Raw genomic sequence first — 24,524 nt, 5'->3', positions numbered from 1 at the left:
AAAATTTGACTACTAAAATCCTAAAAAAGTTTCATATCAACAATAATCAATACTATACCGATACCAATCAACATTGCGTCAACATGATCAATGTCAAATTTATTATTTTAATAGAAAAAACTAGACATTATTAACAATTCGACGAATATTAATAACGTTTAAAAGTATGAAAACTTGATCTATTCAAATTATAGTAAACGTATTAAATTAAATCTAACATTTTAATAAAGTAGATGAACTAAATTTAAAATTTGACTAAAGAGAAACCACACACGCACGCACCAGCCATTATTTTTTTACATCTTAAACTTTTTAAGTTGTGGAGAGGTTGCAAAACCAGAAGAGCTAATATCTCAAAGTATGATTTAAAATGGGCAAAGACTACAGGGATAGAAACATGATGAAGGATAACCGTATCCGTTTCCGTCCATGCGGATGGTAAACTTTATTACGATTTGTCTGAGAAAATCAAATATTGATACAGGGAAGTTGGCTAGAATCCAAGCTATAACTTTAACATGAATACAATTTTGTCATGGATCTGAAGTTTATGCAACCATATAAGAAGAGATGTAGAACAAAAAAGCTTCAGGCATGCTTCTAAGTGCAATAGTGCTACACAAATTACACTATACTTCCTCCTTTTAATTACCAACTCATAGAGCTTTCAATTGCAGAAACCTAACGTGCTAGGAAGCTTTCTCTTTTGAAATCCAACTCTTGCATGATGATGCACAATGATAGCTTAGTGAATGATGTATATTTTCATAATGGTTCCTGCTTCTTCCCCCTTCAATCACTAAACCATAAGAATTACCAGATTCCACCTTTAAAAATGCACCTGCCAAGCACCAATTACTCATGCTTTCTGTACTAGATGCTCAGAGTCTCCCAGCTCCAGTTCACTTCCTTGCCATTCATTTTGATCTTGGAAAAGCAGCTCAATCTGTTCCAATGATTTTCCCTTCGTCTCTGGAACACATTTGTAAACAAAGAGAACGGAAAGAGCTGACAGTACTGAAAAGTTGAAAAAGGTTCCAGCCACTGAAATTGTACGAGAGAGAGAGAGGAACGACATGGCAACAAGGCCACTGCATACCCTGTTACCTACAGCCCCAAGAGCAGATGCTTGAGCTCGCAACCTCAAGGGAAAGATTTCGGATGTCAAAATCCAGCAAATAGGACCCATTCCCACAGAAAAAAATGCTACATTCCCACAAACGCACAAAACTGCCAATGCAATTCCAAGCTGCCCATTCCCCAGTAAGGCAAGGCTAAGGCTTAAAGTCAACAAACAGACAGTCATTCCAATTGTGCTCACGTAGAGCAACGGCTTCCTCCCAACTCTGTCAACTAGAAATGTAGCAAACAATATAAAAGCAGTCTTTGTGACACCCACAGCAACTGTCGCAGCAAGAAGCTTAGAATTACTCTCAATCCCAGCATTCTTAAAGATTTCAGGGCTATAATACACAGTTGCATCTATTCCGGTGATTTGCTGGAAACACTGGATTCCAAAGCCAGTGATCAGCATCCGACGAAGTGAAGGAGAAGGGCTTAACAGTTCACGCCACACAGCTTTCTCTTCATTCTTCTCTCCATTAGACATTCCAGCTGCTGCTACTATTTCTGAGAGCCTCTCGTCTACCTCTTTCTCATCTTCATTAGTTTTTAATAGAACAGATCTTGCTTCTTCAACTCTGTTCTGCATGACCAACCACCTGGGTGATTCAGGGATAATGAAAAGTGCAAACCCTATAAAGACTGAAGGCAAAATTCCAACAGCCAGCATTACCCTCCAGTTTGTATGTACTGAAAGACCTGAAAATGCATAGTTTGAGACATACCCAAGCAAAATTCCTAGATTTATGAAAATCTCTGGGAAGGAAGTAAGAGAGCCTCTATGAACTGTTGGTGATATCTCAGCAATATAGACTGGAGCAATCATGACTCCAAAGCCTATACCAACCCCAGCCAAAATTCGTCCTATCATTAGTACTTGGAATGAGGGTGCCAGGGTCATTATAGCTGCACCAATTTGAAATACAACAGCAGCAAAGCCCATTGTCCACTTTCTACCAATAATATCTGACGTCCTCCCACCAGCTAAGCTACCCAAAAGTGAAATGATGCTCAAAATACCAACAAGAACTTCTTCCTGCACCTCAGTGATCTTCAAATCTTCCTGTATAAATATAATGGCTCCACTCATGACACCTACATCTGCAAAGAAAAGACAAAATTTCTAAGCTGCAAGGTGGTATAAAACTGATTGTTAGGTGTAACATTATCAAAGTAAGCAGTTGAAAATGAATTTATTCTTAGCAATTGTAGCAGATAATTTTTTGCAGGTATGAATCATGAGGATCTGTGATAAATTTTAAGATCAAAGCTAGAGCTTCTATGGATGGAGTAGCCAAGAAAAGGAATACAAACAACAGGATTTCTTGGCAATGTCCCTAAGTTCATGGATTACTTTTATTCAGAGAATTCAGTGGATTGAATATGAAGCCCTTGTTGCAAGCACATTTACACTGAATTTGAAAACTATTGTTCACTAACCTTATGTTGTACATCCTGCACTGATTAGAAGAAAAAGAGGGAAAGGAGTTTTACAATACTTATGAGAACCATCACACACAAAAATAGATATACTTCCTGCAAATTGTGTTATATGGAAGCACCCATTAGTGTAAAAGATATTGTTAAACGGTTCCATAACAACTAGTGGAAAGACAGAATTCCCCAAATAAATTTGAGTTTCATTATTCGAGCAGGTCAAATTTAACAGCATTTTGCTCTCTTTAAGTCTAAGGTTATTCCAAAACAAATATGGCAGCACAAATGAGTTAGCTGAGGCCATGTAAAATATGAAAGCATACTTTTCCTGAATGTTCAACTCCGTGATCTCCATTAATGATTTGCAAGCCCAAAATTGATCACCGATGTTTTGTTTGGGCAACGAAGACTAGATGAATAAGATGTCCAGGGTAGACAAACTAAGATCTGTTTCTGATTATAGATTGAAAGAAGTAGATTTTGAGCCAAAGTAATGAAAGCTTAAGCATCCCAAGGAGCTTAACAGCCGCAAAGATGACAATCAACCACTCACCCTGATTAAAATTCTAAATTGCTACTTTTCTCTCACAAGATAAGAAAATATTTGTTGATCTTTTATGCCTTTATTATCCGGTTCTATGTAGAAGAATATCAATGAACTTTATGATGCTAAGGCATTCCAAGGATTTGAAGTTTCCATTCTTTTCCTTCTAAATTGCGCAGGTCAATAAAGATAAAAGAACAACTATCAAAATTCCAATATTCCCAGAAAGAAAAAACAGCTGCCTGAAGCAACCAAAGCACATAGAAAATATGATAGATGAAGAGAGAATAACTTACCATAGCCAAGAAGTACGTTGTTGAGCGATGCAAAAATGGCACAAACAAGAACATATTTCGTGGTACTTCTCTTCCTCTCCAGTTGATGATGATGTCGTGAAGCATTCACATCATCATCAAAATCATCTGATAGCTCAGAATCCATTCTCTTGTACTTATTCTTGTTCCCCAAAGACAAAGCCATTTCCCCGTTCCCATTTTCTTGGACACCCACCAGCCCCATAGCTCTCCTTCCTTTGTTTCCTTCCCCCTTGCCTGTTTTAACTCAGAAAACAGGAAAAAGAACAAAACAGGCCCCGAAGTTCCTTTCTGGCTAACAACAAGGATTAAACCATGGATTAGGTTTTAGATCTAAAACCAGAAGGGAGAAAAAGAAAGTCCGATGAGAAAGTGGGTCCTTTCTTTTTGTTACGCAAGCAGGCCACTTGGTATTTTCTTAAGCTTACTTACATGTGCAAATGAAAAATGGTTAACATCACAAAGTCTAAACAAAGGTCATATGATGTTTTCAAGGTAACAGTACAGCTCCGGAAGTATGTAAAATATGCAAGATTCCTACAATTTGTCAAATCTTTTGATAGGCGGTCTCTCAACTTACATTAAAGGTTAAATAACAATGGCAGCAGCTTTGAAGTTTCTTTTTTAATTTTTAATTTTTGGGTTCATCTATGGTTTTGAGGTTAAAGCAAAATGGAGTTAAGGGAAATGCCCTTTTCAAAGCAATCCTTGGGTTGCTTTCAGCATAAAATGTCTCCAAATTGTCTGAATTAGATTCCGTGATTTAGAATGTAACATATGAGAGATCTGATTGTATGACATAATTTCAGTAATAGAAACAAATAAAGACTTCAGGAGGAGTTCTATGGTTTTTGTTCAAATTTTTACCGTCAACAACATCTACTGCCTTATTTTGTTTCATTCCTTGTAAGGCATACTTTTCAATTGTCATAACCCTCCTTGTCCTTTTGGGCGCTCATTTTGGTGGGGTTTTACTTGGTCATCCTTTGACAAAGCAGCCTGATTTTAAAATTCAACCCTCTGAGTTTGAATTTCGAGTAAAGTCTAATTAAATTCGCCATAAATTATGGTGGAATGAAACTCATTAGCTGACGTTGCACATGAGAATTCTCCGATGCCAATTTCATGAAGAGTAGTGCAATTTCGCGTGTGCAACCCACTCCCCTGGCTTGGGGCACTCTGCCTTTGATTGGCAAATCAAACATGGCACGCAATTAATTTTACCATTCAACTCCGGAACGTAGAAAAACCAAAAGAAAAAAGGTTGTCGAGAATTTTTAGACAAAAAAACATTGATTAGCAATTCTTAAAAGTTTTATTTATCCGTTTTTGTTTTTAACATTTGGCTATTATAATATTTAGTTTGCTTTTGTCACACCGACAGCCCTTTTTTGTCAATTTCCATGTCTAGCACGCACACGAGCCATAAATTACGAAAAAAGACAAAAACTTGGTTTCATCCGCAACATTATTAAAATAAAATAAAACACTAAACTAAAATATTTTACTAATTTTTTCTTAAATTCTATTTCGTATAAACTTTAACCTTTTAATTGACCCAACATAAATGATTCCATATGTTACCTTCATTGATGGTACTGGTAAACATTAGGCAACATCAATTTATATATTCCAATATTAAAAACATGTTTGATCCGATTGAAACTTTTGTAAAAAATGTTGTTTGAGTTTAGTTATTTTCAAAGTGATATAAAGAAAAAATAAAATAAGATTTGACAAACTTAATACGTAAATATTGAAAGATTAGTGGCGGATTCAGGATTTTGTATGAGGGATTACGAGTAATCATATAAGGTCATGAATCGGATCAATGATCAGTTTGGAATAAAAAATTAATCACTTTTGAAATAAAATTAAATTATAATATAAAATTTTATTAAACATTTAAATATAAGTTTTTTTATTTACCAATATAAATATACATAAAGTAAAAAGAAAAATTAATATTAGATTTTCACATTAAGCATCATAAGCTGTGCTCGATGTGTTTTCATACTTTCAAATTCATATATAACTAAATTCTTGTTAAAGGTCCTAACAATCTATTTCTCAATATAAAGGATAAGTGAATTAGTAAGAAAATCATTCTCTATCTTATTACATAACCTCATCTTTACAATTTTTCTAATTGAAAATGCACATTCTGTAGTTACTATAAAACCTGAAAGAGTTAAGATAAATCGAATTAAACGATCTAGGAATTTGGATTAAGGAAAAAAAATAATTCCAACAACCTCATCTTTACAATTTTTCTAACTAAAAATGAACATTCTGTTGTTGCTATAAAAACTGAAAGAATTAAGATAAAGATAAGTCGAACCAAACGATTGAGAAATTTGAGTTAAGAAAAAAAATTCCAACAATCTCGTCTCTACAATTTTTCTAATTGAAAATGCATATTTTGCAACTCCTATAAAAATTGAAAGAATTAAGATAAGTCGAACCAAACAATTTAGGAATTTGGGTTAAGGAAAAAATATAAGTCGAACCAAATGATCTAGGAATTTGTGTTATTTTTCTAATTGAAAATGCATGTTTTGTAGTTGTTATAAAAACTGAAATAGTTCAGATAAATCGAACCAAATGATCTAAGAATTTGGGTTAAGGAAAAATAATAATTCCAAAATTTAAGCTTAGAAGGGATTGAATCTAGGCATTCAAAATTTAGCTTAAATTCCTTAACACTACTCCAAATTAGTTTTTTTGATTTGTTTTGGGGTGGCAAAGTTGTATAATGTTTTAATTTATTTTTAATAATTTAAAACTTTATTAAATAAAATTATAACTTTAGAATAATAGAAATAAAAAATAAAATAATCTTGTATTAATTAAAAATAATAAAATCAAGAGAAACAATTGAATCAAATGGAAAAGATAAATATGAAAAAAAATAATTTTCTATATAATTTTATTAATTATTAAAGAATAAAGTGAGAATATCAAGAAATCCTATTAGATGTTAATTATTATATTTTAACACTTTAAAATTTTGAGAGTCAGATACTTTACTTCTGCTTTTGTAATAGAAAAACTCTTCTGAAAGTTAGGTTAAATATTCACTAAATATTTGCAAAAAAATTGAATTTTTTTGAATTTTAAAATTTCATTTGTTTTTGTTACATGTTATAATGGCCTTTAAATGTAACAGTTGATATTTTCTTTTCACAAGAGAAAAGAAATTTGACTTGATATTAGTTTTTAATTTTGCAATTACATGAAAGTACTTTTCAAATAAACATAGCTTATCTTTAATTGAGATAATAATGTAGTCATTTTTAATTAGTTTTAATAAAAGATTTTGTAGTTTTTTTTCTAAAGTCTAATAAAAATGAGGATTTTTTTTTGAATGAATGATGATAAAATTTTTTTACTAAATTAATTACAATTATTTTCTTCTAAATATCATTATTAGTAGTTAGAATTTATTTTGTTCTTATTAATTACCTTGAATCATTCTTAACTAGAAAATCACCTGCACTATGCAGGCGGTTTCAAAAATTTTTTCAAAAATTTATAAGCAATTGTGTTAAAGATAGTTTAAAAAAATTGAAATCAACAGTTATTAAGGGAGAATAACAAATTTTAATATCTAACTCATTATGGTTATCGAATCTTTCAAACTTTCCTGATTCTATCCATTCAAGAATATTTAGACTTCCATTCCCAATTGATATTACCATATAGTATTCAAAAGCAAACAACTAATCAAACAATGTAAGATGATATCATACCACTTCTTCTAAAGTCATATAAAAAAAAAACTTTTTTATGATATTAACATACATGACAATTTAGTTAGTTCATAGATGCAATCCTTTATTCAAATCACTAATCATTATGTGTGAAAATGATATTGAATAAAAATTAAAATGCTAATTTCCTCAAAGAAATTCTTTTCTTCCCTAAAGATATCCACTCACACCAACCTAAAGAAAAAGCACATAAATCTTAATAAAAAAAACCCAATTTGGAATTTATGGCCATGGTCTTAAAGGATAAAATATAGATTCAAAAAAACTCCAAACTTGTATAACCTATATAGGCAAAAATGAAGATAACCTGATGAAGAATCTCTAACTTCTTTGAATGAAGAAAGAAACTAGTTTAGAGTGCCAAACACTTAGGGCATACAAAAATGCATCAAAGCCTAGTGTTCAGTGAGATTGTTCTATATAGGTGTACCAATCATCAACAACCATCTTGGCATAAGAAAGCGATCACTAAGGACATTATATAGACCTTGTTAAGGTCTACAAATTAGAATGTCTTATTTCATCAACCTAGATCAAACTTATAGAGAAATTAATACATAAACAACAATATCATAAATAAAGTGATTCATAGAAGAACATGAAAGAGATATCAAGCTATCTTAACTACGATGGAAGGATTTTTAAACCTTCGAGCTTCATCAATTATAGCATATGCCAAGCTATTTGAGAAAGAAAATCTTAATCCATCAATGCTATGTAGTATGTTCAAAACCAAAATAACACAATAATAATTTCGCTAGATTTTAAACAAAACGGTAATTTTAATCTTTTAAGCAAAAAACTCAGATTGGATAACAACTTCTCCTCTACATGGGCCTTGAAACGAACAAAACCAAAAGAAAAAAGAAAAAGGTTGAGAAATAATAGCCAAAAATTAGGGAAAGATGAAAGAGAAAAATAAAAATTAGAAGAAGAAGAAGAAAAGAGCAAGAGAAAAACCTAAAACAGGGCCATGGTTGGCTTCATCAATGCTAATAATGCAAGGCGTAGAGACCCATTTGGGGAGAAGAACTTATGATCCTATAAATCTAATGAAAAATTATATAGAAAAGATTACTAGTAATTTTTTTCCATAATTATATATCTTTTTAAAGTTCAGATAACATGATTTAAAGTCAAACACCATTACAACATAATTCTCTTGCAGACAGAATACTATAATTTTCATCAGACCTTGTTCCATTGCATATAGCCAAACTAAAGCGAAACAGTTAAAATGCAAAGAAAGTGATAAGTTGGTAATAAAAATAGATATTTAGGTTAATGCAAATACTATATTAATACTAATACGAAGAAATTGATAAGTCGTTGCTTGCTAATAAAATAGATATATTGCTAATACTATACTAATACTAATGCAAAGAAAGTGATAAGTTGTGCAACTGCCATACCTGACATGAAGTAGAATTCTTAATATCTAAGTTTGATTTTGAATAGAAACAATAATTTGTCGAAGGAAGCTAAATAAAACAAGAAAACAACTAAACAACTTTGAATAAGATTTTAATCAAAATTACACATAATAAATATCGACAAACGAAGTTGCTAAATTTTGGCAAATAAATTTGTAGCAAGAGAAAAGATTTTATATTATGCACCCAAACTAAGAGAAACTTTATTAGCATATGAAATCTAAATAACAAAAGTAAAGTTAGGAAAAAATGAAAAGAAATAGGAAAATATTTACTAAAAACTAGGGGAACCTAAAAACATTGCAGCTGTAAAAGGGTTGATAGTTTAGGTTAGAGTTTTGAAGTGCTTTTATAATTTGAATGAGCTTTACTTTTGTATAAATCCCATTTAATATTGTTGCTTTTGTGCTTTCTCTCTCTCTCAAAAAAAAATTCTTAAAGTGGTGATTCTCTTTAAAGTAAAAATATAGCTAAACAGTAGGTAATAAATGATTCCAAGTTTAGCAGATATACTATTGCATGCATGCCCAACCTTTCGGATGATTGGTAGCCCTTTTGAGAGTTACGGGTCCTTCCTTAAATGGATCATATTCACTTCTTATGGAAAATATAGTATGATGCAATCATCAAGCTCACTGCTGCTAATTTGGCTTCGAAGGATCTTTCAGTTCTTGACATTATCAAAATCAATTCTAAATGGATTTCATCTACTAATAATTTCAGTTCTTTTAGAGACGATTTATTATTACGTGTGCTTAAAGCATAAGCATATACAAGGATTGTAACACTCAGAACACAAACCTTGATAGTTAATTTATTTAAGAGGATACGGTTTTAAACCACATCAAGTATAGGCGTAGAGACTTTCTCCTAGAACAAATGATCAATATAAGGCAAAGAACATATTTGTGTAAGCAATAGATAGTTTTTTGTAGAAAAAAAAATGTAGAGCAAGCCAAACAATGAAGATAAGAAATCTTATTGATTGTGTTGAAAAAAAAAGAGCAAATGGAAGCTTAAGACAAATTAAATTGAATGTGAAAAGGGGAGAAATATGTACAACCGAGACCTAAATCAAGGGAGCATGATAGAATCCACCCAAATCAAAAATAGGGGGAGAGCAATGGAACTAAAGACTTAGTCATAACACAAAAATGGATTGTGCAAAAGTGATAATGAAGAAAGAAAGACCTAAGCTACAGAAGTAAGAAAGAAGACGAAAAATAAGGAAAAAAAGAAAAAAAAAAGAGAAAGAGAAAAAGTAGTGTATTGGGAAGCTTTCAGATAATAACAATGGTAGTAAAAGTGAGAGAGAAAATAAGACTGAAACACCTAGAATACCTTTGACATTTTAAACCAAGAGCGAAAAACACCGTTATGTTACGTTTGGTTCGCGGAATAGATATAAATGAAATAAAATAACTATTATGTGAAAATAGAATAAGATAAGAATATAATAGAATAGTTATTATGCAGTTTGATATGATAAATAAAATAAAGTAGAAATAATTATTATAATTTATTATAGTGTTTGGTTGGTAAAAATAACTTTGGAATAAGAATAGAATAAATGATAAAATGACAAAAATATCTTTTATTATATATATATATTTTTTTTATTTTTTTTAAATAGTAATATTTTATTTATAATCTAATCATTAACATTATAAAATATTAATATTTTATTTATAATTTAAATGTTATTATGATTATTTATTTTTATTTTATTTTGTTTTTTAAATATTAAAAATTTATAATTGATTTAAGATATTGATAATTGGTAATTTAAATATTAATATTTTATTTATAATTTAATCATTAAAATTTTAAGATATTAATAATTATTTATAATTTAAATATTATTAGGATTAAAATATTGATACCTTTAATTAATTTTTAAATTCAAAATATTTTATAATATTTAATGAAAGACTTAAACTTTTTGTTATAATAAGATTTATTTTTTCTCTATTCACATTTTTCATTTTTTAATTTACATTTTCACTTAATAATTTAAAAATAATGTTTAAAATATTAATATTTTATTTATAATTTAATTATACTATAATTAAAATATTAGTAATTTTTTAATTTTTATTTCAAAATATTTTATAATAGTAAATGAAAGACTTAAACTTTTATTATAATAAGATTTATTTTTTCTCTATTTGCATTTTTCATTTTTAAATTTATATTTTCACTTAATAATTTAAAAAATAATATTTTATTTATAATTTAAATATACTATAATTAAAATATTAATAATTTTTTAATTTTAATTTAAAATATTAATTTTATGGGGTTAAGTTTGTAATTTTTAAAAGTAAATAATGACATTTTAGTCTAAAATGCTTGGACTTTATTCCCATAGGTGTGGAATAGCTAATACCATGAGAATGTGGTATTAGTTATTCCAAGCTTTTACCAAATTTTGAGAAATAGTCATTCCTTTGGAAGGACTATTGTTCTTTCAAAAAACAAACCAAATGAGGAGAGAAAATTTTTTAATGAATAGAGGAGGAATGGCTTAGCCAAGCAAACATGCCATCATTGTTATAAATGAAAAGTCTAAAACACCCTCAAAATGTCAGGACGTGCCATGGTCACGTATTAGTTCATTGAAAACCGAAAAATGTCCCTTAGAAACTCAAAAATAACAAACTCATATGTCGCGCTCTGAGAGAAGTATGTATGTTAGGTAAGATTACAAATTCAATAATGACTTTTTAATAAATTTATTACAACTCTTGGTAGCTATATAAACACAAGCTTTTACCTAGACACAATTGGTCTTTCTTCACTTACATTTTAACGAGGTTTTGATTTTTTTTGTAATGCTCTGGTGGAGAGGTAGTTTCCCTTCCCCTGTTTTTGTGAAAGAAGACGAGGCCCAAAACTACCTGATCTCGGATCTCCGTGCTGGTAAGACCTAATCCACTCAAAACGCACTCCAGGGCTCATGCTGGCCCATGAGTACTCCTAAACCCAAACGACTTTCGTGCTCAACACCGACGTTTCCATGTCTTACGATCTAACCAATTTTCCACAACACTGGCTCAGAAACCCAGTCGAAAAAGATGGTTTTCGTTGCAACCCCAAATTCCAAAACTGTTTCTCTGAATCTAAATCCTAAAACCACCACTCTACTTTCCCTTCAACAATCCATTCAACTCCACACCCAAATCCCTATTTCCCACCAAAACCTTCTCCTCTCTCCAAATCCCCGCTCTCTCCTTCTCAGTTCCCAGAACCCCGACTCTGTCCTCCTCTCCCAACTCCACATCACCCCTTACTCTACCTTATTCCTTCATGTCCCCCTCCGAGGCGGCACCCAACCTGGCCCCGGCGGTGCCGCCCCACCCAAACCACGCTTAGATTTTCTCAACTCCAAGCCTCCTCCTAATTATGTTGCTGGGCTTGGCCGCGGTGCCACGGGCTTCACCACCCGATCCGATATCGGTCCGGCTCGTGCTGCTCCTGACTTACCTGACCGCTCAGCTACCACAATCGGTGGTGCTGCGGCGTCGTCTGGGCTTGGCCGTGGCCGTGGAAAGCCTGGTGAAGATGAAGATGAAGATGAAGGGGATGATAAGGGATACGATGAGAACCAGAAATTCGATGAATTTGAAGGGAATGACGTGGGTCTTTTCGCCTCCGCGGAGTACGATGAAGATGACAAAGAAGCTGATGCTGTTTGGGAAGCCATCGATAAGAGGATGGATTCAAGGAGAAAAGATCGAAGAGAGGCCAGATTAAAGCAAGAAATTGAGAAGTATCGTGCTTCGAACCCGAAAATTACGGAGCAATTCGCTGATTTGAAAAGAAAATTGCATACTATGTCAGCTCAAGAGTGGGAGAGTATTCCGGAAATTGGAGACTATTCATTGAGGAATAAGAAAAGAAGGTTCGAGAGTTTTGTGCCGGTTCCTGACACTCTTTTGGAGAAGGCAAGACAGGAACAAGAGCATGTTACGGCTTTGGACCCGAAGAGCAGGGCTGCGGGTGGGACAGAGACCCCATGGGCGCAAACCCCTGTAACGGATTTAACTGCTGTTGGTGAAGGGAGAGGTACCGTGTTGTCATTGAAGTTGGATAGGTTATCGGATTCCGTTTCAGGTTTAACTGTGGTGGACCCGAAAGGGTATTTAACTGATTTGAAGAGTATGAAGATTACTAGTGATGCGGAGATTTCGGATATTAAGAAGGCTAGGTTGTTGTTGAAAAGTGTTACACAGACAAATCCGAAACATCCACCTGGCTGGATTGCTGCAGCAAGGTTGGAGGAAGTGGCTGGGAAGATCCAGGCAGCTAGGCAGTTGATTCAGAAAGGGTGTGAGGAGTGTCCCAAGAATGAGGATGTTTGGTTGGAGGCTTGTAGGCTATCCAGCCCAGATGAGGCCAAGGCTGTGATTGCTAGGGGCGTGAAGTCAATTCCCAATTCAGTGAAGTTGTGGCTGCAAGCTGCAAAATTGGAGCATGATGATGTGAATAAGAGCAGGGTTTTGAGAAGGGGTTTGGAGCATATACCGGATTCAGTAAGGTTATGGAAGGCAGTTGTGGAGCTTGCAAATGAGGAGGATGCGGTGTTGTTGCTTGAGAGGGCTGTAGAGTGTTGTCCTTTGCATGTGGAGTTGTGGTTGGCACTTGCCAGGTTAAGGGATTATGACAAAGCTAAGAAAGTGCTTAATAGGGCAAGGGAGAAGTTGCCTAAGGAGCCTGCTATATGGATTACGGCTGCAAAGTTGGAGGAGGCTAATGGAAATAATGCTATGGTGGGAAAGATTATTGAGAGGTGTATAAGGGCATTGCAAAGAGAAGGGTTGGTGATTGACAGGGAGGCCTGGATGAAGGAGGCTGAGGCTGCAGAGAGGGCTGGGTCTGTGGTGACATGCCAGGCAATTATTCGAAATACAATTGGGATTGGAGTGGAGGAAGAGGATAGAAAGAGAACTTGGGTGGCTGATGCTGAGGAATGCAAGAAGCGTGGTTCTATTGAGACTGCTCGAGCTATTTATGCTCATGCTCTTACCGTGTTTTTGACAAAGAAGAGCATTTGGCTGAAAGCAGCTCAGCTTGAGAAGAGTCATGGGACTAGGGAATCGCTTGATGCTCTTCTACGTAGAGCAGTTACTTATCGGCCGCAGGCTGAGGTTCTTTGGCTTATGGGTGCCAAGGAGAAATGGCTTGCTGGGGATGTGCCTGCTGCTCGAGCTATTCTTCAAGAAGCTTATGCTGCGATACCAAACTCTGAGGAGATTTGGCTTGCTGCATTTAAGCTTGAATTTGAAAATCATGAGCCTGAGAGAGCAAGAATGCTTCTTGCTAAGGCTCGAGAAAGAGGAGGCACAGAGAGAGTATGGATGAAATCAGCCATTGTGGAGAGAGAATTAGGGAACACTGAGGAAGAGAGGAGGTTGCTTGATGAAGGATTGAAGCAATTCCCATCATTCTTCAAACTGTGGTTAATGCTTGGGCAGCTAGAAGAAGGGCTTGGTAACTTGGAGAAAGCCAAGGAAGTTTATGAATCTGGTTTAAAGGACTGCCCAAGTTGTATACCGCTTTGGGTTTCTCTTGCCATTCTTGAAGAGAAAATGAATGGTATAGCTAAGGCTCGAGCTGTACTCACATTGGCGAGGAAGAAGAATCCACAACAGCCTGAACTCTGGCTTGCTGCCATACGTGCTGAATCAAGACATGGCTACAAGAGGGAAGCTGATATTTTGATGGCAAAGGCGTTGCAAGAGTGTCCAAATAGTGGTATATTGTGGGCAGTGTCTATTGAGATGGTTCCACGGCCTCAACGTAAAACCAAGAGCATGGATGCCCTCAAGAAATGTGATCATGATCCCCATGTTATTGCAGCTGTGGCCAAGTTATTTTGGCATGATAGGAAGGTGGATAAAGCTAGGACTTGGCTCAACAGGGCTGTGACTCTTGCTCCTGATATTGGGGATTTCTGGGCATTGTACTACAAATTTGAACTTCAGCATGGTAGTGAGGAGAACCAGAAAGATGTGATGAAAAGGTGTGTTGCTGCAGAACCAAAGCATGGTGAGAAATGGCAAGCAATTTCAAAGGCTGTGGAGAACTCTCACCAGCCAACCGAAGCCATTCTGAAGAAAGTAGTTGTTGCACTGGGAAAGGAAGAGAGTGCTGCGGAAAACAATAGTAAACACTAATTACTTTTAAGGTTTTAGTTTCTGATTGTTACTCTGTTGAGGTTTTGTTGTAGAATACTTTTACTAAGGGTAGTGCCCTACTGGTCTCTCACTTGAATGAAATTTTGATTTCTTTAATGAATGTGGACAGCTGAATTAATGCTGAAGCATGTTTACTTTGATTTTTGGTTGCAATGGTGAAAATTGTGTTTTATCTTGATGTTTAAGCATTTAGAATATATTTATTGGTTATTACTGCCTCATGTTACTTATCACTGTGTCAAGATACTATGGAATTGGGTTCTGTGACCCTCTAATTTATATCTCAGTGTAGACTGATCTCATGACAGTTTGAAATTATCATTGGGATAGACTACTAACTCTTGCAAGGTTTAGGGTATCTATAATATGAAGTATCAAGAATGATCTCTGGAATGCGAATTGTCGGGTAAATGTTTTTATTGTGTTCTGAAGCACAAAACTTTCATTATTTACTTGAGTGACAACATTACATTCTATTTATAGCTGTCTGTTGTCGTTTTGGTGCCTATTTAGGCCAAACCAACAAGCTTCTCGCTTATCTCCCACAGTTTTTGTGCCTTCTCTGCATCACTTGCCTCTTTAGAGAGCTGGTTTTCGAATGAATCTGAGTTCTTGTTCCAGCTCCAGTAAACACCTGATTTTGTCAGACTTGGATCACTCACAACCTGCAGCATAGAAGGCTTGTTTGGTTATCATGCAATGTAACACTTAGCTGCTGTACATGTGAGCATAAAATGAAGACTCTTTTTTTTTTTCAATTTACTTCAATTCACCTGTGCTAGTCTATTCCCAGCTTCCTCTTCTGAAACATAGCCTCTGGTAATGTACTTCTGAAATGGTGGAAAGAGAAGCCTGAACAAGGGAATGTGCTCCCTGAACAGACCCGTTGTTGCGATGCAACCAGGATAAAGAGAGGCAAAGGTGATACCTGTTTCCTCATGGTAGCGCCTGTGCAACTCTTGCATAATGAGCATATTACAAACTTTGCTGTCTTTATATGCCTTTGCACCATCAAAGTCTCCTCCATCTATCATGGGCGAACTCTCTAGTCCATTCAAACCTCCAACAAGACCTCTAAGATCTCCAAGGTTAGCCTTTGGGGGAACATTTCCAGCCAAGGTGTTTGTGTTCCCTGCAATTGCATTGAGGGGAAGGGGACAATTAGAACATTTATTATCAAATCATATCACTGTTGATATTGGTGATACACCTTCTCATATTATCAAGTCCTAAAAATATCAAGTTTATGATTTATTGCTTTCCAAAATATGCGATCATGGTAAGAGTTATGATGAACTTTTTCATCATTCATAAATAAATTCGCAATATGCTCAATTGTCATGATTAAACCTTTTGCAAGTTTAATAAGCACTGGCTGCATATATCCCTCAATTAACCTGGTAGAATAAGGTTCTTGAAATGTATTTAGAACTTCTGCTCAGTGAGAGCTACGTTGGTACCTGTGATGGAACCGACAATAATGAGACGTTTTGATGGGTAGTCTGACTGCTTCAGGTCATCTAAGAGTAGCCTTGCGAGGAGGAAGTGACCAAGATGGTTTGTTCCTACACTGAGTTCAAATCCTTCAGCGGTATAAGTTGGTTCCTTAGCTGTAGGTAAGTATACAGCGGCATTGCAAACGAGGACATCGAGCGGCCTGCCGGAGCGACGGAAATTATCCGCAAATTGCCTCACACTATCCAGTGAGGCAAGGTCGAGATGCATTATGGCATAGTTCTCCTTAGCAATGCCAACCGATTTGGCTGCTTTCTCAGCCTTGAGAAAATTTCTACATGCCATAATTACGTGCCATCTCCCTGTTTCAGCGAGAGACGTGGCTGTGGCTAGGCCCAAGCCAGAGGAGGCGCCGGTTATTATCACAGTACCTTTTCTCAAGGTCTTCTTTCCTTGCGATGCAGCCTGATCAACTGCTGGAGTTGTAGCAGCTGTTTGGGCTCGAATTATACCGGCAGGTACTTCCTTTTTCCTAAGTTCCTAAAAGTCAAGTCCATTAAGCACACCAAATGCAAAAACTGACAGTTCAAGGAGGGAAAACAGGGCAAATGGTTTTCAATGGTCATATTTATAGACATTTGAAAGGAAAACTAACCAGTTCTGTGGTAAGGCCTAGGGCATTTTTGGGTGTGTCTGACACTGTAATTAAAATGAATTCAATTTGGAAACTAAAAGAGTCTGAATTAAGTATTCTAGAAGTAATTATCTAGCTGAATTCATTAATTTGTACGGCCATTGGCTCAGACACATCTTTTTATCTGCTATTCGCAGCATTTGGGAAACAAAATGCCTCTCTGACACATTATAAGTTGCCTAAACTTGTTGCCATAAGTTCTGTGGAGAATAAATAATGGAATTCAAAATGAAACTTGTCATTTCGGAATTGTCTGAATAAGGCTAAAATACTTGTCTCTTTAATTGTGTGCTAGGATGTGTCATGCATGTCGGCAATAATTTCCTCTCTCAGAACGTAAACTTAGGAATCCAGAAGAAAAGCATTAATTTTGGAGACAGAAAGATATTTGCCTGTTACCTGACCTATTGCCAGAGGAGAGCGGAGTTCAGTCTTGAGATGGGTTGAGAATGGAACACCGAATACACTTGTCTCCTTAAGAGAAGCACTGGATTTGGCCTGTCAATAAAACACGCGCAAGGATGAACCAAATATATCAAATGAGAGCGATAACGCTAAATAGCTTCTTGAATATCACTACTATGTAGCAACTAACTAACTTCTTTGTGGATAGTGATGGTAGCTGGGAGTAATGAGGCTGCTTGGAGAGCCATGAAGCTGCTAATCTGATTTGTGAAACTGAATATGTGCCAGGTAGATTTACCTGTAATCTTTGTTCCTCTACAGGGACGGATAAGATTACTTCTCCGCAGCTTGACCGAACATGCCACGTCAGCTGCTGTTGTCCAATGAGGTTTCGAGTTTTGGGATTTCTTTTGATCTCTCTTGCTAGCTTTTCGTTGGTCCAAAAGCAGGTTGGGCTTTGCCGTCTGAAGTCCTCCATAAACAGTTTCTCTCTGGGCCTATTCGGCCCACTGTTTGAATAGCAACAATCCGGTTCAGTGACATTATTCGGTTTTAGCAGGATTCAAGGTGTTTATGGATGTAGTTAGATTGATACTTTAAAACTTAGGATGGGATTGAAATACCTTCAACTTTATTAATATAATATATTGAGTCTAAATTTAAGAAATTCATATCTGTAATCTAATAAATGGAAGCTGTCATAAAACTTCATTCTTTAGAGAATAAAAATTTTACTAACCAAGACACTCAAAATTTGAACTTTTAAAAGAAATTCTGATGGTTCTGTTCATAAATTGTGTAACCCAAAACGTGAAGCTATGGAATCATTTAAAATCCCAATATTGGGTTGAAGTTATACTTAGCTTCCACCTTGAGCTTTGATTATTATTGAAAATTTGGTTGTTTTAATATACATACATACATATATATATATATATATATATATATATTGTCCAAGTGCGGCCTGACTATCTTCCCAAAGATGTTGGAGAAGCGGCTGAAACAAGAAGTGGAGGATTGGTATGGTTAAAAGTGATGAGTGTTGTTGTAAGCACTCATACCAAATCCCAAATTTGTCTTTTACTTGTTCATCCTTTTCACCAAGCAAAAATAATTATAATAATAACACCCATCACTAAGTTTAATAGATATTTATCAGCTAAAGAAGTTTGCAGCAGCCGCGTACTGACATCAAAGTTGGGTTTGGTAAAGAGAAAATGTCAGCAGCTAATTTACTAAAACATTGCTAAAGATATTTTCAATTTTCTAAATATTTTAGTTAACTCGGGCATCATTTCTAATTATATTAGATTCTTATCGGCGGATCATCATTATCGTGCCGTCGCAAATAAGAAATGTAGATGATCTCATGGGCCGGTGACTGGTCCCACCTTTCACCATCACCGTCAGTCAATATAAACTATCTCCAAAGGCTTTGATTCCATAATTAAGGTGGAAAGGTGTTTGTTAAGTATGTTGCTTTGGGTTGGTTCTCCTCGTTGTTAAGACCAAGGTGCGGTACACTTAGTCGGCTGGGATGAAGTTCCAAAGCTGTCCCATCCCCAGTACTTGCGTATTCCGGTTGAGTGGTTTTCAGTTCTGGGGGTTTAAGATATTAAGAAACATGAGTTTGTTTCTCTTTCTCTCTCTGTCTTTTTTTTTAATTTAATTTAATTTTAATGAAAATTCTTGTATTGCACCCTATCATCACTTTCACTTTTGAGTAGACGACATGCTTATTGTAATTCCACCAAACAAAATAGGGATAAAAACAAAGCATCGGCTAAGAACCTGGTTTTTATATTTATTTGCATTCAATTTAAAAAGAAATTCATTGTTGGAATGTCTCTTTTGTTTATAAAATCTCAGTGTCACCTTCTCGTTTAAATATTATCACTCAACACAAATTCAGGCTACTCCTGCTCTGCTCTTTAACATCTAGGCATTTTTGTTTTCAAATTCTAAGGACGGTTTGTTGGACTGAAGTTTGACGTGGGCCAAGCCATCTAAATGTCCCTTTGGTTACAGCAATAACATATTCAGGATCATAGCTGATTGCTGAATGCAAGCATTATTTTATCAAGCAGCAAAAACAACAAGACTAGAAGAGAACAAACTAGTATGATTTGTGACTAATGGTAATGCTGCAAATTGCTTAATTCATCATGACATGTACTGTTACAAGAAAAAGAGTAAAAATGGAAGTTAACAAACTCCACAATGTACAGAACCACAAGTTGATTCCATGCTCGGAGCAGAAAAATAAAGCTCGAGATGGATGGACCAATTGAGAAGGAGATCACCAAACTGTCTCCCTCTATGCTGGTCCTGCACTCAAATTGGCTCATAGCTACTACATCTGCAGCATTACATCAACAGACAAGAAAAACAACTAAAAAGCTTGCTTATTAACATGGAAAGGACACTATCTAGTGATATACTGGATACTACTAGCACTAAAAACGTAGTGCAAGACTAAAAGCTGAAAGGCATGAGCAAACTAAATTGTCTCTGCTAAAAAAGGCCTGAAAAATACGCCACTTTTTTGCAGGTGTGATGAAGTGGATAAAGAATCCGAGGGAAAAAGATTTTGAAAATATGAATCATTTGAAGCAAACAAAGTGGAGCTGAAGCTAAAGGATAAGAAAGCTACGAAGGAACCACAGGTTGGTTTGGTGAAAAATCTGCAACCTGCGAGAAATAAAAAGATCAGAAAACGGAAAATTAAAAATCTCCTAAGCCTAGGGGAAGCAAAAAAGGAGAGTGAAAGTCAGAGGCTGGTTCCTGAAAAATCTGCAACCAGTGAAAGAAAATCTAAGGGGGGTGGTCTAAAAACCCTCCTCAGCAAAAATCCAAAATAGACACACACACACACACACACAATGACACGGAAAAGAAAAGTAGAAGCACAGAGATCTGTCCTTAAGGCTATACCCCTAAAAGCTGGATTTTCTGGATGACCTATCAATCTTGATCTTTCCAAAAGAAGGGTTTCATTGGACAAGAAGTGGAAGAAGAAGAAGCACAACTATCTTGCTGTTTCTGGATATCAGAATCACTCAAGTCCTGCTGGTTTTGATTGGCGAAAGGAAGATTTGAGGGGATAAGAAGATTGTTTGTGGTGTCTAAATCATCCCACACAGGACTACCAGGACCCCAACCTGCTGGAATTGCATTGAACCAAGCCTCTGCCATATCTCCCCAAACCAATTCCTGAGACCCCGAAACGCCTTCCCCTGCTCCAGAACCCTCTGCTGTCATCTGCACCTCATCACTGGCAGTAGCCTCACTGGATCCCAACCCTGAATCACTGTCAGGATTATCTCCTTGAGGCTGTGCTGGTGGTGGCATCATTTCTATTTTCGCAGACTGCAAGTTCAGGCCTTCCTGTTCTTGTTGTGGTAGATTCTGATTCTGGTTTGGCTTTGAACTTTCACGGGGAGTTTGTGGAGAGGAAACTGTTGAACTTGGTGCTGTGGACGTATCTTTATCCTTATTGAGGAAAAGCTCAGGGAAATTGAGCCTTGCATTCTCTCCTCTCAACTTGAATGCCTCGCGATCATAGGCTAAGGCAGCGTCTTCAGCTGTGTCAAATGTGCCAAGCCAAAGGCGAGTCCTGTTTCGAGGAAGACGAATTTCAGCTACCCATTTGCCCCAATGCCTCTGCCTCACACCACGATAAAGCTTGGTAGTATTTATAGGCTGCACTGGCGGCCTAAACAATTGTCTACCATCCTGCCCCAATCTGCTCATCATCATCATCCTCCCCCTCGGACTCAAATTCAATGCATCACTCCAGTATTGAAGAAGTTGCTGCTGCTGCTGCTGCTGCTGCTGTTGCTGAGGTGGTAAGGTTGATTCTCCAGCGAAAAATGGCGGATAAACAAAGCCATGTTGCTGCTGCTGAGGACTAAAGGAAATCATGTGTTGCTGATTCTGTGGTGGGCGGAAAATTGGCATGAGAGTTGGAGTATTTCCATATTGCTGAGGAAAGTGCATTGGCTGCTGAGATGCATCAAAAGCAAAAGGAAAAACAAGTCTGGAAGATGGCAAAGTGGCATTAGAAGAAGAAGAAGAAGAAGGTGGGAAAAGAGTGAGAGAAGAAGGCGAACTAGTAGAAACAGAGGAGGGAGCAGAGAACGAAGACGACTGATGAGCCAAAGAAACAGAGGATTGAACAGGGTCTTGACGTTCAGGGCTACGGATCTTCTTGAGAGGTCTTTGTGACATGAAAGCTTCATCAAAAACTGGCTTCCATTGCCGCCTCTCGAACCCAAAATCAAGATCTTTGCCTTTGTCAATCTCCCAATCTTGGCTTGTTGTCATCTTTTCTGTCTCATCAACAACACCCTTCTTGGATTTGCCACTATTTTTTGCTGCAGCCATTGATAGTACTAAGCACCGGCTCGCTCTCTCTATATAAATAAAACCTTTGATAAATTCTATGCGGGAGATTAAATTCGAGATGGGACAATATAGAAAAATAACTATGATGGAAAGATTCGAAATCAAATGTATATATCAAGCGGAAAAAAAGGAGGTGGACAAAGATAATCTTGAATACCCCCAGATTCAAATTTGGTCAGAGGATTTAAAAAAAGGGAGACATTTTAGAATCTGGTAGCAGAATTTAATAGCTAATCCTATGGAACCAAAAAAACAGAATCAGATACGATTTCAAGATCCTAGACCCCATCCCAAAATTCCCCAAACTCTGCCCTGGAGATAAAAGAGAGAGAGCGAGCTCTATTTCAATGATGCAACAAGCAAATCCAAAACGGGCGCTCAGCTGCTGTTTACGGTACAATAGTAAGGTGTTGGTTTCGCTTTTCCAGCGTAAATTTGATAGCTTTTGGAGTGGAGAAGCGAAGGTGAAAGAAGAAAAATGAAAGTAAAAGCAGGGAGGGGCTCAGTGTTTGAGAGAGAGGTAGAAGAAATGCAGGGGAGCGGGGGGGGCTTATAAGAGAGCGAAAAAAGATTTAGAGAGAGAGAGAGAGAGAGAGAAGTGGAGAATTTGTGGAAGTCTCCTCGTTCTTGGTTGGGTGGTTTTTCCTGGACCCCAGGCTGCCTTTTTCTAATTTCTTTACTTCCACTCCAATTTCTCTCTGCTCTTCCCCACTAACACTCCCATCTTCTTTGGCTTTGCTATGTGTTACTGATTTAATAATAAAACATGTTTGTATCAGATAAAAGTTACTAAGTTTTAGACATTTATTCTTGAGATTCTGTAATGGGTACCTTATGCATATCAGTTGCTTATTAAAGGTCATATGGGGGATTAACAGAGGCAGGCAATACATGGTGTGCGAGAGTGTCAAATATAGTTACGTAAAATTTGTGTGCTCCGTGCAGTGGCGTGGCAGTGTGTGGTTGAATGTTGGTGGTGGACGGTGGTTTGAGAAGACTATGGTGCGCTGCGTTGCATTGTAAATATGCTGATTGACCACTGTTGCTCGATGCTCCTCCCTCTTTGGATGCTACTACGATAATTTAACAAGTCCAACGATGTGATATCCAGGAGCGTTCCTATTCTACAAAGCTTGTGCTCCTTTTATATTTATTATTATTATTATTATTTTGTTAAAAGGGCCGCCGGCTGGCCGTGACATCTTTTCCATACATTACATAAGACAAACTTGGCAGCATCTGACACAATTCACCAACAATCAATAAATATTACTACTAATTTCCTTTTGTTCTTTTATTTTCATTGAAATATAAAAGAATGTGATAATTATTAATCAAAGTTAGCTGCAATTTCATGACCCATGTCACGCCAGAATCTTAAAGTGTGTTACATCCACGTATGAGGATAGTTAATATTGGGAGAGATTTGTGGTTAGAGAGTATTCCACAAAATTGAATAGGGAAATGTTAGAACAACTCTTTGGGCAATACCCATTGAGATTATCGCTCATCAAAATTGAATAGGATTGCCAAGATCGGTTCTAAGGGCAATTCTAATTAATGTGCACCAGGCACACCTCACAAAGCCTAATAAAACCAGCCCACTAGATATATAACAAAACGTCTCCAATCTAGTAAACCCTAGTGTCTCTCTTTCTGCTTTATGTTTCCATCTTCTTTAATTCTAGCTTGACCATCAGACCTAGCCCGGTAGGCCTAAGTGAATTCTTGTTCGACTCTTGCAAGTGCCAATCTCTGTACAACCTTATACGGCAACAACAGTATATGTTTGTATGAAAACCTTTTTAAACGTTTTCATTTATCAACGCCTAATGAGAGGGTTAGGCTGGTCCTATGACGGATTTAATTAGTGGGGGAGGTACTGGATTATGGTCAGGTCAACTTGCTTTGACCATTCATAACCGACCATTTTTCTTTTTTTTTGGAAGAGCGCGTATTCCATACCAGATATTTTTAAAGCTGTATTCATCATGCATACGATTTCATCATATCATTAATTTATATTGACTTCTTGACATAAAAAGGTTAAAGCTACAAATAGAACGCACTCCACATTTACTTCATCTTAACCACCACGTTATTAATGAAAGGAAAAAACAAGAGTTTGGGCAAGACCCCTCGTGACTATGAATTCTTATTGCTAGATTCAGCGTATGCCTCCGACATGAATGTTTTTTCATCAATTTCTTCGCTTTCACGATTGTCAGACACAGCTTTAAAAGTAAATTACTTACTAAAAAAGAAAAAGGGGCTCCAAAGCACGAAAAAGATTTCATCTGGCTAATTAACCAAATAGTCGACATCCAAATTAAAAATGGAATAACTTGAATCTCCAAATGTGTGATTTACTCAACTCATTGTTCAGCGAAAACCTGGGTGGATCATGCAAAACCTATCGATCACCAGGCAATTACAAATTCTGCCCTTAATTGGCACGACTTACTAAAACTGATCTCTCAGCAACATTGAGACCATAATCAAATACTAGTAATGAATTAACACCATCATGTATAAAAAGAGAAAAAAAACATAATAACACCATCTCAGCAATCAAATGCTATTAATGGCATGCATTTTTTATGGATAAAAGAGCTTATTATATAGTAATAGAAATAACATTGCCAAGGAACAAAAAGGCGTATAAATTCATTTATGTTTTTTCTTAATTAGACTTGACTAAAACGAAAGTGACAATGTAATAAAGGCATAAGGATTAAGA

The 24,524-nt window shown here is 36.0% G+C and overlaps 4 protein-coding genes across 6 annotated transcripts; 1 reads left to right on the top strand and 3 right to left on the bottom strand.

The window, feature by feature from the left end:
- Positions 393-3,858, bottom strand: LOC18608684 (probable polyol transporter 4). Its single transcript, XM_007043492.2, has 2 exons — positions 3,400-3,858; positions 393-2,223 (listed from the first exon to the last, which is right to left on the bottom strand). The coding sequence occupies exons 1-2, from the start codon at positions 3,620-3,622 to the stop codon at positions 860-862; spliced, it is 1,587 nt and encodes a 528-aa protein (XP_007043554.2). The 5' UTR covers positions 3,623-3,858; the 3' UTR covers positions 393-859.
- LOC18608683 (protein STABILIZED1) lies at positions 11,533-15,001 on the top strand. The gene has a single exon (XM_007043491.2). The coding sequence runs from the start codon at positions 11,701-11,703 to the stop codon at positions 14,800-14,802; it is 3,102 nt and encodes a 1,033-aa protein (XP_007043553.2). The 5' UTR covers positions 11,533-11,700; the 3' UTR covers positions 14,803-15,001.
- On the bottom strand, positions 15,186-17,682 carry LOC18608682 (protochlorophyllide reductase, chloroplastic). 3 transcript variants are annotated; one of them, XM_007043490.2, is made up of 5 exons: positions 17,572-17,682; positions 17,372-17,470; positions 16,284-16,818; positions 15,597-15,955; positions 15,186-15,488 (listed from the first exon to the last, which is right to left on the bottom strand). In XM_007043490.2, the coding sequence occupies exons 1-5, from the start codon at positions 17,623-17,625 to the stop codon at positions 15,333-15,335; spliced, it is 1,203 nt and encodes a 400-aa protein (XP_007043552.2). In that variant the 5' UTR covers positions 17,626-17,682; the 3' UTR covers positions 15,186-15,332. The 3 variants fall into 3 exon arrangements, with proteins under 3 accessions (XP_007043552.2, XP_017971163.1, XP_017971164.1); XM_018115674.1 differs by having other exon boundaries at positions 16,284-16,810; positions 17,572-17,680; XM_018115675.1 differs by lacking the exon at positions 17,572-17,682 and having other exon boundaries at positions 16,284-16,810; positions 17,377-17,459.
- LOC18608681 (ethylene-responsive transcription factor ERF053) lies at positions 19,500-22,571 on the bottom strand. Its single transcript, XM_018116611.1, has 2 exons — positions 20,312-22,571; positions 19,500-20,061 (listed from the first exon to the last, which is right to left on the bottom strand). The coding sequence occupies exon 1, from the start codon at positions 21,761-21,763 to the stop codon at positions 20,342-20,344; it is 1,422 nt and encodes a 473-aa protein (XP_017972100.1). The 5' UTR covers positions 21,764-22,571; the 3' UTR covers positions 19,500-20,061; positions 20,312-20,341.

The sequence above is a fragment of the Theobroma cacao genome, chromosome 2 (genome assembly GCF_000208745.1).
Source record: "Theobroma cacao cultivar B97-61/B2 chromosome 2, Criollo_cocoa_genome_V2, whole genome shotgun sequence".
NCBI classification, from domain to species: Eukaryota; Viridiplantae; Streptophyta; class Magnoliopsida; order Malvales; family Malvaceae; genus Theobroma; species Theobroma cacao.
The sequence above is the reverse complement of the archived record's forward strand: the minus strand, read 5'-3'. Positions and strand labels throughout refer to the sequence as shown.